This window comes from Trichosurus vulpecula, chromosome 5 (assembly GCF_011100635.1).
Source record: "Trichosurus vulpecula isolate mTriVul1 chromosome 5, mTriVul1.pri, whole genome shotgun sequence".
Lineage (NCBI taxonomy): Eukaryota > Metazoa > Chordata > Mammalia > Diprotodontia > Phalangeridae > Trichosurus > Trichosurus vulpecula.
In genome coordinates, this window is record NC_050577.1 from 241,309,167 (window position 1) to 241,327,874 (window position 18,708).

At 36.7% G+C, this 18,708-nt stretch overlaps 1 protein-coding gene across 7 annotated transcripts in view; it reads left to right on the forward strand.

The window, feature by feature from the left end:
• Positions 1-18,708, forward strand: part of OSBPL8 (oxysterol binding protein like 8) — a 201,563-nt gene that overhangs the window by 127,485 nt on the left and 55,370 nt on the right. For all 7 annotated transcript variants that reach the window (XM_036758490.1, XM_036758485.1, XM_036758491.1 and 4 more), the window contains 3 exons: positions 3,822-3,892; positions 10,002-10,079; positions 16,830-16,931. In XM_036758490.1, coding sequence (XP_036614385.1) covers positions 3,822-3,892; positions 10,002-10,079; positions 16,830-16,931 — 251 coding nt within the window. The remainder of the gene's footprint in view (positions 1-3,821; positions 3,893-10,001; positions 10,080-16,829; positions 16,932-18,708) is intronic.

Genomic DNA, 18,708 nt, shown 5'->3' on the forward strand with positions numbered 1-18,708 from the left:
CATTGAGTTTGATTTATAGCATCTTGGTCTTGTTAGGCAGGAAGCTTGAGATCAGATAGGAAGTATGCTTTTTGTTAGAAAAATAACTTATTAGGTTCCAGGAGTCTGTTGCCTATATTTCATCTTGATGCCACACTAGCTTAGTTTAGTGTAAGTTTGCATGTGCAACTAAACTAAAAGCAGAGTATATTTAAATATTCTTGTCTATTGGTATCCCACTGAAATTTTTTCCTAGTTAAACTGGAATATTTTATCTTTCCTAATTCTACCTGCCCATCCATGGCACTTAATGTCAGTCCACATTTTAGTACTTAATTATATTAAATTTTACATTAGTCTTAGGCTGTTTTATAGCGTTCTTTAATTGTGCCTTTGTATTAGCCTTTCTTTTCAGCATCATAAACTTCTTAAGATGGGGATCATGCTTTTTTTGTGCATAACATTGTTCTTCGTGCTGTTCTTGTGTGGTTTGTCCTTTGTTCTCAAAGAGGACCATGACATCAGGAAGATGATGACATGACTTGCAATTAAATTGGATTTGAGTGAGGGAGGGCTGTGCAAAGTCACCAGCCTCACTTTTCTCCTCCAGAGCCATCTGGGTCCAGTGGCCAGATATAGATCAGGACGATTGGAGATGGTCCAGGATACAGTGGGGAGACCTTGGCCTTTTTAAGCTAAGGTCTTTCCAAATTCTCACTTTGAGTGAGGCAACACCCATTCAGTGAATAGGCCTATTTAAGACGTGAGTCAAGGGATGGCCCCTTTAATGGTAATAATAATAAAAAAATCAAATTGGAAGGGGAATACCCTCAGGGTTGCTGGCCAAAAGAGAAACAATTGCTATTTACTTTCACTCTGAACCATGAGGGCCCTCAAAATAACCATTAGGTACCCTCAAAATAACCATTAGGTAGTGCTTGGGCAGGGACCTATTACAGTCCATTCAATGAGAACCAAAGTGAATTGGATTTAAGGAATGATTTAAAGTAAGAAAGAAATCTAGTCAGTAAACCCCAAGATAATTGGGTAGGCTTCAGCCATCAAAATTTGCCTTCCTTTGGGCAGAACACCCTCAGGTAAGTCTATGACACCCCATGTGGGGATGGGAGAGGAGAGAAGAGGAGAGGCTAAGACAAGCTGAGTTGCCCAACTGAAATGGCCAGCTGGGTCCCTATTGGGACAGCTCAGACTATTCATGGGTTGTGGTTTGCCCTTCATTCTTGTAGGGGATCATGACAGGGCAATTGAATTGTATTTGAGTGAGGGAAGGCTGTGCAAAGTTGCCAGCCTCACTTCCTCCTCCCTAGCCATCTGAGTCCAGTGGCCAGACATACTTCAGGACTACTGGAAATGGCCCAGGGTGCAGTTGTGTTGTTCTTATATTAACAAACTTGGTTGCATGTGACATATCACAGGTTGGGAAAGTTCCAGACCAGACATGAAAATTACCCAAGGGTCTCTGCTCTCTCTAATTGTAGAATTTGTTCTTTTCAAGCTGGTAATCTTCAAATCTTTAAACAACAATAACAAAATCCCAAGGATTTCATGGATGCTTGGGTCTTTGGTGATCCACTACTGAACCTGAAGCATTCTCTCACTTTTTTTGTGCATTTTGGGCCTCAGTAAACATAAATATAAATAAAACAAATCAGGATGGGTAGCCATGGATAGCCTGTAATCATTTGAAGGAGTATCCATATTGATAAATTCTTGGGTATATTGGAATATATTGGATTATATCTTAATAAAAGATGTTAGTAAATAGTTGAGAGTCTTCTTTTATTTGTTTGGAAGAGATGGTTTGTAATTTATTTTTCCCCGTATTTTTTTTAACATTTGTATTTAAAGTTTTGAGTTCTAAATTTTATCCTTTCCCTTCCCTCCCCCCTTCCCTGAGATGGTAAGCTATTAGATATGGGTTATATATGTGCAATTATGTAAAACATTTCCTTATTAGTCATTTTGTGCAAAAAGACTCAAAAGAAAAAAATGAAAGAACATGCAACATAGCATGCTTCAGTCTGTATTCAGTCAATATCAGTTCTTTCTCTGGTGGTAGATAGTGTGTTACATCATTAGTCCTTTGGGATTGTCTTAGATCATTGTATTGCTGAGAATAGCTAAGCCATTCATATTTCTTCATTGAACAAAATATTGCTGTTACTGTGTACAACTCCTGGTTCTGTTCACTTCACTGTGCATCAGTTCATGTAAGTCTTTCCAGGTTTTTCTGAAATCATCCTGCTTGTCCTTTCTTACAGCACAATAATTTTCCATTACAATCATATACTACAGCTTGTTCAGCCATTCCCCAATTGATGGGCCTGCCATTGATTTCCAATTCTTAGCCATCACAAAAAGAGCCGCTATAAATCTTTTTGTATAAATAGGTCCTTTTCCTTTTTTGGCTGTCTTTGGGATGTAGAACTAGCAGTGGTATTGCTGGATCAAAGCCCTTTGGACATAGTTCCAAATTGCTTTCCAGAATGGTTGGAGGTTAGTTCACAACGCCACCCACAGTGCATTAATGTCCCAGTTTTCCCACATTCCCTCATCCCCCACATCCAACATTTTCCTTTTTTGTCATATTAGCCTCTCTTAGGTGTGAGGTAGTACCTCGAGTCATTTTAATTTGCATTTCTCTGATCAGTAGTGATTTAGAGCATTTTTTCATATGACTATAGATAGCTTTAGAGACTTTTATTTTTATAAATTTGACTCCATTGCCTATATATTTGAGAAATGAGACCTCTATCAGAGATACTTATTGAAAATTTTTTCTGTAGTTTTTCTGCTTTCCTTATAATTTTGGTTGCCTTGGTTTTGTTTTTGCAAAAATTTTTAAATTTTATATAACCAAAATTATCTATTTTAGATTTTGTAATGCTTTCTGTATCTTCTTTGGTCCTAAATTCTTTGGTTATCCAGAAATCCTACAGATAAACTACTCAACACTCTTAATTTGCTTATGGTGTCACCCTTTATACATAAATCATGTGCCCATTTTGTCCTCGTCTTGGTATACGATGTGAAATGTTGATCTCTATTTAGTCTCTGCCATACTGTTTTCTAGTTTTCCCAGCAGTTTTTGTCAAATAATGAGTTTTTGTTCCAAAAGCTTGGCTCTTTGGGTTTATCATATACTAGGCCGCTGTGGTCATTTACTATAGTAATTTGCACTTAATGTATCCACTGATCTGCTACTCTATTTCTTAGCCAGTACCAGATTGTTTTAATCATTACTGCTTTATAATACAGTTTGAGATCCGGTATGGCTAATCTACCTTATTTCACATTGTTTCATTGATTGCCTTGATATCTTTGAGCTTTTGTTCTTCTAGGAGAATTTTGTTATTATTTTTTCTAGTTCTATAAAATAATTTTTGATAGTTTGATTGGTATGGCACTGAATAAATAGATTAATTTAGGTAGAATTTGGTAATTGTCTTCTTAGGCAATGACTTTTGATTTACTGTGCATTGAATGATTTTATGACAATGACTCATTTAAAAAATACACAAACACCTATCTAAATGTACTGAAAACAGTGTCATGTGGATTTACTCAAAGCATGAGGAGCAGCATGGTGTATTAAATAGAGAGAAGTCTGGTCCTAAAGTCAGGAAACCTTAGTTCAGGTCCTGTCTCTAACATATATATCTATGACCACGGTCAAGTAACTTAAATTCTTTGTGCTTCTGTTAGCTCCTTAAGAGTATAAGTTACAGAGGTAATCTGGACTAAAAATAATGATTTTTTAAAAACCATAAAATCAAATAAATGTATCAATATAATTGTAATAATACAAATTTCTTTTTAAGGTTTTGAAAGAGGAAAGGATGATCTGTCTCAAAATAGAGAAGAGACATCACATTCTATGTCAAAAAGCAAGGTAAGTTTTCTGTTGACCCTAAGAGTATCATTGTGATGTAATTATTTTGCATGTACAAGATGACAGCAATAATACCTATGTCAGTGGCCAACTGGTATTATATAAATATATATCAATTGACACAATTTAGTTTGTGACATTAAAAAGGAATCCTACCATAGTATCTTTCCCAAATGGCCATTGCATCATTCCAAATCATGTGAAAAGGATGCAGTCTCTTGAAGCAGCAGCACATTCTATATTTGGATAGTTCTAATTGTTAGGAAGCTTTTTTCTGACATCATCTCAGTTTATCTCTCTGCAACTTCCACCAGTTTCTTCAAACTTCTGGGACCAACCAGGGCAAGTCTAATCTTTGTTCTTTGATGGACCTTCACGTCCTTAAAGATAGCTGTCATGTCTTCTCTAAGTCTTCTCAGCTGCAAGCTAGAATCTGTTTCCTTCAGTCAATGCTTGTTTGTCGTGGTTTGTAAGTCCCTTGTTATTCTGGCTACCATCTGGATGCTCTCCTAGATTTCATGTTCTCTAGAAACTCGTCATCCTGTAAGATTAAATCAACTGTGAAGCTCACATCTCCTCTGCATCCTGCTCTTGTGGCCCCTTTCTTCCTCTTGATTGTTGAAAGTGGAGGTTGAACACCGGAGAAATCCTCTCAGATTTTCTATAATTTAAGGAGGGTGCCCTGCGTAGTCACTTCATTATTTTCCACTGCTGCTGCAGAATTTCATTATGCCCTCTGTGCTGAGTATTCCCCTCTTCACTATTCTTCTGCCCTTCCTTTGCTATTCAGCTTGTTTTTGTATGTAGCCTCCTCTATTAGATTGTGAGCTCCTTGAAGGCAAGAACTGCCTTGTCTTTTATCCTCAGTGTTTAGCACAGTGCCTGGCACATACTAAGTGCTTAATAAATGTTTATTGTCCACTGACTTGCTTTAGTGCCTTCCTAAACTATGCCACATAGAACTGGAGGTAAAAATGTAGGCATGGAGGACCACGACAAAATCTCTGCATAGGAGGACTATTACTTCACTTGTTCTGGCTGCCATCCTTCTATTAAGGCAGCCTGGGGCTTCATTAGCTTTTTTTTTTCTAACTGTTACATTGAATGCCCTTTTTAACCTTTTTGAGCTTGCATTTTACCAAAATCCCTAGGTCTTTTTCAGATGAACTGCTACCTAGCCATAGCCCTCCTATCTTATGCTTGAGAAAATGATTTTTAACTCACTTGTAGAATTTATTTCTGTTGATATCTTTTTGTTAACTACCTGAATTTATTATAAAAATCCAGTTCAAAAACAGACATTTTGTCAGAGTGGTTATGAAAATCAGGGTATACTGTGTTTATGGCATCCCCCTGATTTTCCAGTGTAGTAACGTAGTCAGAAAAGAAAATAAAATTTGTCTGGTATAATAACCAAATGAGGTTACAAGCCACAGTTTAAGAAGCGCTGAAGGAGTAACGAGTAGAAAAAGTTTAATTAAGAAGCCTTGGTCAAGAAGTTCACAAACAATTCCTTTAATAATTCTATAATTTTTACAAGAATTCAAGTCAGACTATTCAGTTGATTGTTTTATAATTTCCTATTTCCATTTTTGAAAATCAAGACCTCATATGCCTATTTCCAGTTACAGCTTCCCTTATTCTCCATTATTTCTCAAAGGTCACACTAGTGGTTGAGCCAGTCATACATACTAGTTCTGTTAATACCTTGGGATAGAGTTTGTCGAGACCTAGTGATGTGAACTCTTTTAGGGTAGCCAGAAGTTCTTACTGTCTCTTCACTTATCTTCACTTTCAGTTCCCTGTTATTTTTTGTTCTTTGTAGTTTACAATTTGAGTATAGTTGTTTTTTTGTAGAAAAGCTAGAAACTATAAATAAGAGTTGAATAGTTGTGCCTTCTCTATGTCATCCATCTTTATCTTCTCATGTGCTCTAAGCAGTGGTCCCACCCCTACCTTGATCTTTATTTTGCCTTCAATATGCTTGAAAAGTTCTGTCCCAAAAGTCTTAGCATAGTTTAAAGTGAAGCCTTTTAGGACACCTTGTTATTTCCTTTTGCTTTTGTTGTAATTCTTGGCTCATGTTCCTGACATTCTTATAGGACTATATATATCACGCTTCAGTTTTTATTGTCAGTAATCTGCTTTTGCTTCCTGTTTTTGTATATATCTTTTAAAATCTGAGCTGGTAGTTGAATTCTTGATGTATCTATGTGAGTCTTTAGGCATCTCCCCCTTTTTCATCATAACTATTTGTATTTGTGTCAGATTTCACTCTTGAGATCATCCTATCTGTCTTGAGACTACTTGCCTTATAGAAATTATACCTTTATCTTCTCCCAAATCTTTCATGTCCGTACTCTCCAACTTGGGATCATCATCATAGCTCACCACTATATGGCATTTTCAGGTGTGCAAAGTACTTTGCATATATTATCTTCTTTGAGCCTCCTACGGCCCTGAGGAATAGATGCTGTTATCCCCATTTTACAGATGAGGTCATTGATGCTTACAGAGATTAAGTGACTTAGCTTTTAGCCAGCAAGTATCAGGGGTGTCAATTCTAACTCCATTGCTCTATCACACCACTTTTCAGTATCAGGTTATGCCTGAATTTCCCCTGCATTTCTCTCATGAGTGTTGAACTGAATGGGCATGCATTCCTAAATTTGACACGATTTCTACTTTGGCAACTAGTGCTTTGTTTTTGTCCATTTCAAACCTGGAATTAGCTCGTTGTTTCTTCCACATTTGGACAAATAAAATGATCATCAAATTAAGTCAAGAATTTTTCAGCTGCTCTGCACTTACTGGGAAACAAGAGGAAAGGGCAGGGGTTGACCAATGACTAGAGATGTGAAATCCTTTATTCTCGATGCCAAATTTGTGATTTGGTTTTTTAAACTCAAGAGCCATTTTTTTCCTTTATGGTCAATGGTGGGCACTAGAATATCATTTCTGTTTCTCTTTATGAATTTTCACTGAAATATCCTCCATCATGCTTTTCCTTTTTTGGTTTATGGATTTCCCCTCAAGAGTATATCTTATTTCTATACAATGCTACTCCATGAGCATCTTTAATTTGTTCCTTTTAAATTAAGTATATATTTCCATTGCTATAGTGCAGATATTTGCTTCTTCCTACCTAATCTCAATAATAGCTATGAATTCAAATTTGTCTCTCACATTCCCTTTAAAATCATCTTGTATTCTCTTTTGAATATATTTTGTGTGTATGGGTCTGTGTAGTGGACTGAGTGACTATCTGCCTGTATATATGTGTATATTATCTCTGTTTAAGCTAAACTGTAATCTCCTTAAAGGCAGGGATTTTTTCACATTATCCCCAGTACCTAGCACAGTGCCTGGTATAGGAGTCATTTAATAAATTCTTGTTGATTGTACATCAACACCCAAGGCTGTGAATGTTATTACCTGTCAGTCTTCTTGGATATTCTTTCCTGTGAATTACTGAGCCCTTGCATGCTATTTATCTTTTAGTGTTGGATCAATTCCTCTTTGGCATCTGGCTTAATAGATGAATATGGTCCATTTTCTCCTACTCCTTTCATTTTTATTTAGCTTTCTTAAGTATATTTGTTGTAATAAGAATCACTCCTCACATTTACATAGGACTTTTCCCACCTGAAGTTGTATTATGGAGTATAGGTGGTCCTGAATTCTAGAAGTCTGTGTCACTAGTGTAACCTGTATGTATTTGTGAGGAGACACTAGGTTGGCTGCAGAGTCATGAAATTTTTAACCAAAACAATTCAGACCATTTCCCAAGTTGTAGAGGAATTAAAGTCTGCATCACTGAGGGGATTACCTTGATAAAATTGCAGTTTCTTGAAGTAGATCACCTTGAAATATTTCACAGAACACAGGTCTCTGAGAAGATGTATATCTTTTTATCAGCCGTAGCTAACTCTGGTTTTCTCCTTGGTTCCTTGTCCCTCTGTTCCCTATCATTTCTATATCATCTACCCAGGTCCAGAAATTAAACTTCTCTTTCCTGACACCAAGCTATTCACTTATAGTAGGGACTCCACTTATGAAAAAGTCAGACTTGTGGTAACTTCAGCTATTTTAATTAGCCATAAACTTAAGAACGGTGTGTAGTGGATAGAAGGGCCTGAGTTCAAATCCAGCCTAACCTGGAGCAAGTCACTTAACACTGTTTGCCTCAGTTCCCATCTGTAAAATGAGCTGGAGAAGGAAATAGCAAACCACTTCTGTATCTTTACCAAGCAACCCCCAAATGGGATCGCAGAGAATTGGATGTGATTGAAACAACTCAACAACAACAAAGAAACTCAAAACATAATTTTAAAAGAAATATAAAAGACTTATAAAACCCTAACAACTTCAAATCATTTAAATAAGGAGAAACAACTGAAATCAATACTGTATGTCATTACATTACAATCCATTATAATTCAGTAATTTATCACAGTGGTTATGTTGATAGTAAAAAAAAAATTATTAATCTCTTACATTGAATTGTTCTGTATCTTTGTTTTTAAAAGGCAGAATTGTATGTAATTTACTTTAGAAGTATTATCATTAAAGTTTAGCTTTTATTGTATTTCAGTGCTTAAATGAGTAAGATAAAAAAGTTTTGATGCTTTGTTATGTGGAGCATGTCATTTCTTGGTGATATCAGGTCATTGAGTACTGTAGATCTTAGCACTCAGTAACTTTTTTTTCTTTCCTCAGAACCAATCAAAAATTGGAGGAATGTGGGAAAACCTGTTACTGTTGTGCTGTCATTGACTAAGATCATGTGACAGTCCTCCAGTTTGCTAGTTCTTATATACCAGAGCTTATTAGCATTCTCTGGAAGCTACTAGAGTGTCATGAAAATCATTGGAATCCAAGCCTCTGGCTTCAGATATTGCTTTAGCTGTGTAATTCTGGACAAATCACCTAATTTCTGTCTGCTTCAGCTTCTTCATCTGTAAAATGTGGATAATAATAGCCCTTACGTCCCAGAGCTGTTGTGAGGATCAGATAGGGTAATAATTGTAAAGGGCTTGGTCCAGTGACTGGCAGCACCTAGTACGTGCCATACAGATGTTGACTGTCCTCCTCCTCATCATTAGAATTGTGTGGAGCAAAGGTTAATTTCCTAATCTCCTTATGTAGATTACATTTGAATCTGACCCACATGCTGAATAAATCCAAAGTATGACCAGTTTTGACTTCTCTTTCTGAATGTACTGTAGTAACATTCAAGTATACACTTCGTTTGGAGCTGTGTGGCTGACTTCTAAGCATTCATTAGTACCATCTCCCTTTAGGTAATAGCTAACAGATTTATCCTTGCTGGTTTTCCAATTTGACATATACAAAACTTATTTTGATTGGCTGATTAATGATATCATGTAGCTGTGGCTATCAGCAAGCATTTATTAAGCACTAACTGTGGCCAGACACTATGCTAGGCTCTGAGGATACAAAGAAAGGCACAATACAGCTTTGTTGGACCAGGGTTTTAGTAGGAACTTTTTACTTTTTCCTCTTTCTAATAAAGCTCAGGATACATTACAGAAGTGGAAAGAGTTGAATGTTTGAGCAGCTTGTTCTTGTGGACAAGCTGAGTTGGATGTCAGTGCCTTTAGACACTCCATAGTTGCTCCATGGAAAAAGACTTAAAAAGCAAAGGAACATGAACATTTTGTTCAACCATATCTCTATAAACGTTAGTGTAACAACTAATGAGTTTTCAGAGTTACTCTGACAGTTTCACAGCTTGTCAGCATTGCTTTTATTCCTTGAAATGCTAAAATTTATGTGACATTTCTCTTCATGTTCTTTTGGAAAGAGAATACAGGAAATCTACAAAATGTGGTGTTTATCTTCATAACTTATCAAATGAGACTACTTGGTTGTAGGAGGCTATGAATAATTGTTTAAAAACACATACTGTACAAAAAAACAAGAACTTTCTATTCCATGTGTATTTCATATATCATTGCATTAAATGGGAATAGTTTTGTTAATTTATTTAGCAATTATTTATTTTAAGGATCTGTATGATCATAGAGCTCTGGATAGAGAGATTTCAATCAATCTTATTCTCATGTTCATTTTTCTGTAATTACAGTCTGAATCCAAACTTTATAATGGCTCAGAGAAGGATATTTCTTCTTCAAGCAAGCTCACCAAAAAGGAATCTCTTAAGGTGAGCCAATTTTTAGTATAATTTTGTTTTGACTGACAAACTTTTCCCTAAAAAATTACTGAAAAGACCTTTATAAGTTTTTTTGTTTAAGATGCCTGTGGGACATCCAGTTTGAAGCATCGTAGCAGGCCATTGTTGATGTGAGATTGGAGCTCAAGAGAGATTAGGCTTGGATTTATAACTCTGAGAATCATCTACGTAGGGAAGATAGTTGAAACCATGAGTGCTGATCACCAAGCAAGATAGTTCAGAAGGAAAAAAGAAGAGAGCATAGCACAGAGGCTTAGGGGATACTTATGCTTAGTGGGTTTAACTTGCATGAAAATCCCACAAAGGGTAATGAAGAGTGGTCAGATAGAGAGGAGGAGAACCAGGAGAAAGCAGCATCACAAAAACCCAGAGAAGAGCCCATATCCAGAAGGAGGTAATCAACAGTAGTGAAAGCTACAGTGGAGTCAAGAAAGATCAGGTTTGAGAAAAGGCCATTAGACTTGGTAACTTTTGAGAGGGCAATTTTAGTTGAATGGTGAGGTAGGAAGCTAGACTGCAGAATGTTTGCAGGCAAATAACTCTTAGGTCTGCCAGGGGTAGGCCACACCACACCTGAAAATGAGGAGGACAGATGCAGGGAACAGAAACAAACATCCCCAGGTCCATTTCTTGGAGTCAGAGTAAAAGGGAGTTAGTGGTGTGTGTGTGTGTGTGTGTGTGTGTGTGTGTGTAAAAATGTGTAAGGATTCAGTTTATGGTGCTTGTACTGTAAGTGAACTACATGCAAGAGAGACTATCCCAGTGTGACCAATTTTGAAGACACAGCATATTAAGTTATACAGCCAATTAAAAGAGACTACTCTTACTCACATGGTAGAAAAATGCAAGATACAAGGTGCCTCCATCTCAGGTGATCTGGGCATGCTCCAAGCCCCATTATATAAGCATTTATTATCTCTCTCATTTTTCACATGTCCCTCCCCTATTGAACAATTGGAAAAAAAAAAAAAAGGAAAACCTTCATAACAATTATGCACAGTCCAACAAAACAAATCCCCATCTTGGCCACGTACAAAAATACATATTTCATTCTGCATTTTAAGTCTGTCACCGATATGACAGGAAGTGTCATCAGAACTCTTTTGATTAGATTTGCAAGACACCTGGCAAATGCATTCTTACCAGCTTTCATTAGGTACACTCTATGTATTAGAATTTGTCATTCCCATATTGTAAGCTGTGGTCGAGAAATATAAACCCCATTCTCAGACACCACTGTCTTAGCCTCTGTATCTCTTTACTTGGAGACCACAATGAGAAAAACACAACTTTTTCTCCTATGATCGTCACCTTCTTACTTACGATTTCATAATTGTTGACAGTACTTTTTAATATCCTTCTGGCAGCAATACCCAATCAGAGTGGGTATTTGTCACCCATTTTGGTAAGACAACTTTCCAAAGGTTCTCTGTCTTAAATACACGTCCAGGAAAGACAACAGATGTCTCTGCTGCTGTCAGGTTGACAAATGGCTGCCATGGTCCTCATGGTCAAGGAATCACCAGCTACTCTTACCCTTCTCTTTTTCCTCAGACTCTTATTGGGTTGTCTCCTATAGCTTCTGAAATTGTCCTGCTTCTCTTTCAGCAGGGAAGTAGCATCTGGACCAGTATCTAGGTTGGAAAATTGTTCTGCACATTTTTCCTGAGTTACTGCAAAACACTGCCAAATTTTTCCTCTCCACATTCAACCTCTGACCTACTTAAGTGGTTCAAACTAGAAGTCTCCTACACAATTCCCTTCTGCTCATGTTGCCCAAGTCCTGCTCCGTCCCCTAAAACTTTGTCCCACAAGAGCAGGAAGTAGAAAAACATCTTTGAAACTATAATTGCAAATATTGGTGATTGAATCTTCTCAATAGAAATTACAGGTTTGGAAGTGAGAGAAATGATGACTTCTGTCTCGTATTTAATAGCTAGTTGTTGAATTAGGACCAAGGTTTTCACTCTTTTCTGCTTCCTCATTCAGAAATCAGCCCCTTTTGAAGTTCAGGGCTGATACCAAGAGGGAGAACTCAGATCTATTCAGAAGGTAAAGTTAGGTGAGCCGATAGATTCCAGCCCGTCGTGTTTTACTCAGCCAGTGATCAGAATCACATTCCCTAGACCCTCATTAGAATAGGTCCACCTCTGATTATAATATTCATTCTCTCATTAATTGTTAACCACCCAATGTTGATTTCCACCTTTAGGAACACCTGCTCTTCCAAGGGTATATAAGGAAGTCTTTGGTCTAAGAGAGATGGCCAAATGACTGTCCTTTTATTAATAGTATGCTAGCATTATTAATAAAATGATTAATTACCCAGAAACCATGTCTCTTGAACTTTTCATACGTCACAAAGGGTAGATCGAACTATAAAAGGAACATAATGAGTTCTGTTTTGGATGTGGTGAGTTTCATATGTCTATATGAAGTTCAAGTGAATCTCTATAGCAAACAGTTAATGATGTCGGTCTAGATCACGGGAAAGTGATTAGGGGACTAAATAAATAGATTGAGGAGATCATTGATACAGAAAATACAGAGAAAGAAACGAAGGTGGCTCAGTATAAAGGTCTGAGGGGTAGCTTTTAATCCTGCAAGGACAAGTAGGAGAACAAATAGGAGTGGCTGCTGTCAGAGAAACCAAGGAAGAAGTTTCTGTGACAAGGTGTTCTACAGAGTGCTCAAGGACTGAGGACTGAGGAAAGGCAATCATTGGATTTACCAGTTGAGTTCATTGTTGACCTTGGTGAGAGCTATTTATCAAATGATGAGGTCAGATGCCACATTGAAAGGCATTGGAAATTGAGTGGGAGCTGAATAAGGTAAATGGCGTGCTGGTACTACCTCCTTCTGAATCCTGATCCTTATTCTTATCAGCCCAACTTCTCCCTGAACCTGTTTCAAACCAGTGCATCCATCTGTTAACTCCTTGAACGACTGCATCCTTTGGAATCCACATTCAGGTCTCTTGTTAACTGAATAAACTCTTTTCATCATCTAATTTCTCAATCAATATTTCTTACTTTTGCGGAACCCAGAATTCCCCTGAGTTTAACACATCCTCTTCCCATACTCTCCATTGTAGATGATTCAAATCATTCTGGTCCTGTACTGTAAGACCAAGAGGAGAGATTGGTATATTTCTTGCTACTAATTGCCCTTCCTCTCCCAGCATCTCTCAGTATTCTTTCTTCTTTTGAAGTGCACACATTTAGTGCTATTATCTGCCAACCTTTAGGAGATTTTCCTGGATTTTCAGTCATTTAATCATCTAGCTCACAGTCTTCCTGTCTGCAGTCTGTCTTTAGACTGCCTTTGTACCCTCATCTCATTCTATAGCATGTTATATACTTATACTCCAATCAGAGTGAACTGCCCCTTTTAGTTCCATGCACACAGTCCCTACTTTCCCATAACCATGTGTTTGTTCAGCTGTTGCTTTTGGAATGTATATATTCTCCATATTTTTCTATTATCCTTATTTTCACTTGTTGAATTCTCCTTCAAGACTCAGTTTGAAAGTTACCTCCTCCATGTCTTCCTTGATTTTATCATTTATTTGTTATTCATTCATTTGCTTATTTACAATGAAGGAGCGTTATTTTCTCTCATACTTGTTACCCCTGCTGGAGGAAGAAGGAAGGGAAAAAATAAAAAACCTTTGCAACAAATATGGATAGTTAAGCAAAACAAATTCCCTTATTGAGTATGTCAAAAAATGTGAAAAAAAGTCTCATTTTGCATATTTAGTCTGTCACTTCTCTGCGAGGAAGTGGGCAGCATTCTTTCCCATCAGGCCTCTGGAAGCATGATTGATAATTGTTCTAAATTTTTCCAGAGTCTTTCATTTTTATAGTGTGATTTTTTTGCTATATGAACTGTTCTCTTCATTCTGCTCACTCCTCTCTGGATTAGTTCACACACATTTTTGAGGTTTCTATGAAACCATTGTCTTCACCACTCCATACAACAACAGGAACGTTCCATTGTGTTTGACTTGTTCACCATTCCCTAACTGATGGGTAAGAAAGGATCTGCTCTTAAAACATTCTCTTTATATGTATATTATTGACATCTTGCTTTCCCTATTAGATTCCAGGCCCAGCACTCTATCCACTGTGCCGCCTAGCGGCTCCTCCTAGATTAGAAGCCCCTTAAAAGCAGAAGCTCTGTCTCCTTACTGTCAGTCTTTACTAACACACAGAACTTCACACACACAAGACACCTGGACTGGAATAGAGAGTGACTTGAGGCAGAAAGACCACCAAGAAGGCTCTTGTAACAGAGAAGGCAGGAGATGGTGAGGGGAGGCCTCCGGGAGGGGTGTTGTGAGATAGAACCAATAAGACTGAGCAATATGGGTGGTGGTGAGAGCTGAGGATAACACCTAAGTTGTGAGCCTGGGTTGGTGGTGGTCTTGATAATACTAGGGAGACTAGTAAGAGGGGGGAATGTTATTGAAAGTCGTACTGTAGTATTCTCTAAGTGAATTTGGTCCACATGTATTGGGGAAAAAAATTTGGAATTGAGAAAGTAACTAAAATGTTCATACCCTTTCACCTAAAAATCCCAATGCTAAGTACATATCCCAAGGAAGGGAGAGATGAAAAAGAAGATCCTTATATTACCAATGGACAGGGCTCTACTATATTTGTGGCAGTGCTTTTTGTAGTAGCAAAGTAAATACCAAGTAATTGGGAAATGGCTAAATAAATTGCATTGCAAGAGTATAATGGAATATTCCTGTATAAGGAACAGTGAATATGCTAAATAAATATAGAGAAGAATGGAAAAACATTAACTGATATAAGCAGACCAGGAAAACAGTGTACACATAGACTACAGTAAAATGAAGTGCTGGAAGAACAACAGTAACACCACAATTGAAACTGAATGCTCTGAAAATTAGAAGTACATTGGCCCCAAAGAAAAGCTATGAGGAAGCACCTTTTACCTTTTTTGCAGAGGTAGGGGATGTATAGGCACTGCATGCAATGTCATATTTTTTTTTGATGGTTTTGTTTTCCTGAATTTTTTGTTTTTCTTTGTTGCAAGCAATGGGGTCACAGGTCAAGGAGGGATGAGGTAGAGTTATATTGGAAAATGCTGTTAATGCAAAACCAGAAGATATGAGTAAAATTTTATTTTTTTGATGATGTTTTCCTTGCTTCTGTTTTTAAGTACCTTTAAAGAAAAGGAAGATGAAAGATGTACAATTTTCCTTGAAAGATCTTTTAGTCAAGATGACACTCATACCAATTAAATTTTTTAATGTACAATACCTTTTTAATCAAGAAAAGTTTCTTAGAGATAGCACACTTATAAGTACTTTATGATTATTAAGTAATGAGCATTACCATTTTTTAACGTAATTTTTTCACTATTGCTTAAAGGAATGTGATCCAGTTTAGTACTTAGGAGGTCCTAAAGTCTTGGTGCAGTTTTAAGTATTAGTAATTTCAGATGTATAGTAAATTTAAATTCTTCTACAGTTTCCTGTAATGAGCAGAGAAGAAACAGAGAGAAGGCTTTTGCAATAGGTAGTCCAGGCATGAGGTGATGGGAAGAAGCTTCTAGGAGAGATGTTGTGAGGTAGAATCGACAAGACATGGTAACAGATTCAATACATTGGGTGAAACAGAGTGAAGAACTGAGGATGGCACCTAAGTTGTGAGCCTGAGTGAACTGGGAGAATGGTGGTGGCCTTGATAGTAATAAGGAAGTTAGAAAGAGGGGAAGATTATGGAAAGAAAGGACTCTACCCAGCTATCAAAGGGCACTTTTTAAAGTGCAGGTCCGACTGTGTCATTCCTTTATTCAAAAGTAAGCTGCTGAAAACTTGCTGGCCACAACCCCTTCAACAGTGACTGTTCCTACCTTTTTGTATAGTAGATTTAAATTCTGTAAAACAGTATAGAAAGTAGATTTACAGACTTAACTCAGTAAAACAGCAGAGTTTTGACAAAAGTTTGGTAGAGGTAATGAAAATAATTCTTTTAATTTTTTACAAACTTCCTGTCTGGTCCATTTAACTATACTGTTAGTCTAGTAGTATAATTTATTACAAATCGAGCTCATAAATGAAAGTAGGCTGACTTTTAAAAGAAATCTGTACATGCAGAATTTTTAAATAACATTTTGTTGGCATGCTTCTTTAGGTTTACAAAGACCATTTTGTTCAGCTTTGATGTTGGAAAATTTTTTGTTTTGGTAAATTTATTGCAACCAAAAGATTAAATAGGAAAATAACTGCACAATTATGTTAACATTTCTTTTACAGATTATCTAGTAAGTGACTTATGCATGAAGGTAAAATCTTGATGATTTGTTAAATGAATAAAATAATAAATATAATCTTGCCAAGATTATATTTACTTTGTTGTTTTACTTTTAATAGGCAACACTGGCTTTTCTTAGGAAAGAACATTGAACTATAGACTCATGGAACATAGGTTTTTAATCTTACTTCTGCTCTGTCCTATTCATGTGGCTTTGAGTGACTTAACTTCTTTGAGAGTCAGTTATCTTGGCTGTAAAATAAAGGTGGTTGAAAGGTCTCTTCTAGTTTTAAAAGTCCTATGGGCCTGTGAACCAGTGATTCTAGGTGTTTGAGAATTTTTCATTCCATATTCTACATATGTGTCTTTTTTCAGTTTTGCTCATTTTCATAAAATTTTCACATATTTATTTTATATTCTTTATTTAAAACAGGTACAAAAGAAAAATTATCGAGAAGAAAAGAAGAGAGCCACAAAAGAATTACTCAGTACAATCACGGACCCTTCAGTTATTGTTATGGCTGATTGGCTGAAGGTCAGAGTTTGTGTTGAATCTGGAATTTTATGTCGTTTGATGTTTATTTTCTGGAATCAAAAAAATTCATAAGGCAGCATGGAAAACAACTCTTGGACTGCTTGTTTTCTACTAGTAGAAGAGCTTTTAATTGAATTCCAGAGGTTCCATATTCTAATCTTAATGGGAAGCAAGAAACTTAATGGTTTTTGATTTGACAACAGGAATTAAATATGCATAGGTATTAATTGAAAAAAGGTTTGTGTGGGATTTGTGAATTTGTGAACAGCGTTTTTAATAAAAGCGTGATTAAATTTTACATTTGTTTTGGTGAAAAATTAACAGTATAATAGCTAACATTTATAATGTGTTGTAAGGTTTGGAAAATACTTTGTAAATATTAGGTCCTTTGTTGTTTACAATAAACTTGTGAGATAGGTACTATGATTATCTACCCCCCCCGTTTTATAGATGAAGAAACTGAGTATTCCACTTTTGGACAGCTCAGAATCGTTAGTAAATTTTTTCCTTTTATCTCTCGTGACTGGAAATCTAATGCTTTCCTCACTCTTCCAGTATACACGCTTAACATCATTAGTTCAGAGAAGGTACAGATAATTTAAAAGTTGTGATCCAGAAGTCAGCAGTACTTTGTTTCTGATCCTTCCCGGTATTCATTTTCTCCATCACTTTTCTGTCATTGTAATGGAATCTATATGTAGGGTGTGGGAGTGGAGTTCATTCAGACCCAGTTCTAACTTTGAGAGGAATCTTGGAAGACTCCGAGGTGCCCCAGGGCCTGTTTCCCAGAAATCAACCCTTTCTACCACTTTTCCCATTAGATTCTGAGAAGTCTAGCTCCAAACTCTCCCTGAGAATACTGACTGCTTCAGCTTCAATAAGACTCGATCTTGATTAGATGTCTTTTGGATGATTAAGAATTGAGCTGTCCTCTAGGTCCAGAGAGCATCACAATGTAAACCTTTCATTTGCCCCAGACCATTGCCTTTCTTCCTGACTCTACTTGTGGCTCTCAGTCCTATATACCACAAGGATTCTCATTCTGCTTATATATCTCTTGCCTCTTAACTCCTCTGGCTCTAATTTTCTAGCTCTAAACTTTGGCCTGCATTTATTTACCAAGCATTATCTTTATTCTTCACCAGACACTTACCTAGGTCTTCATGCCATCAATGTAGATTAAACCCCTTTCTTCTCTGGAGAACCTAATATATTCCTCATCTCATCCATTCTCTACTCTTCATTCTCTAAGCATCTCTTGCATGTATATACAATCTTCTGAAATACATACTTTTCTTCCATTGGCACAGATGCCTCCTACCTCAGTGTAGATCCTTATATTGGCCTACTTGTGGAAGAAAATAGGAGTAAACCATAGATTAACATGGATAGAGACAATTGAGAAGCAAAGGTCATATTCTTACTCTGCAGTTTAAAGAACTTCATTATTATTCACTCATGCTCATTGCCTCCTTGAGCCATGGAAAAGTAATATTTCTATGAAAGTAAACATTGATAGGAAAAAATAATTATTATTGAATGTGTTTAATCCTGTTCCCATAGTACAGAACCCCGAATCATGTGCATCTAATGAGAATAGAGAAAGATTTGAGTTTAACTTCTGGTTTTAAAATTTAACTTGGGTATAAACCTACCTGTCATTGCTGAGGAACCTCTGAGTATCTGGGGAATTGAATTTTGCTCTTGTTGTTTAATCGCAAGAATTCAATTTTAAAACATTAACATTGTTTCTAACTTGTATCCAATGTTTCTCATG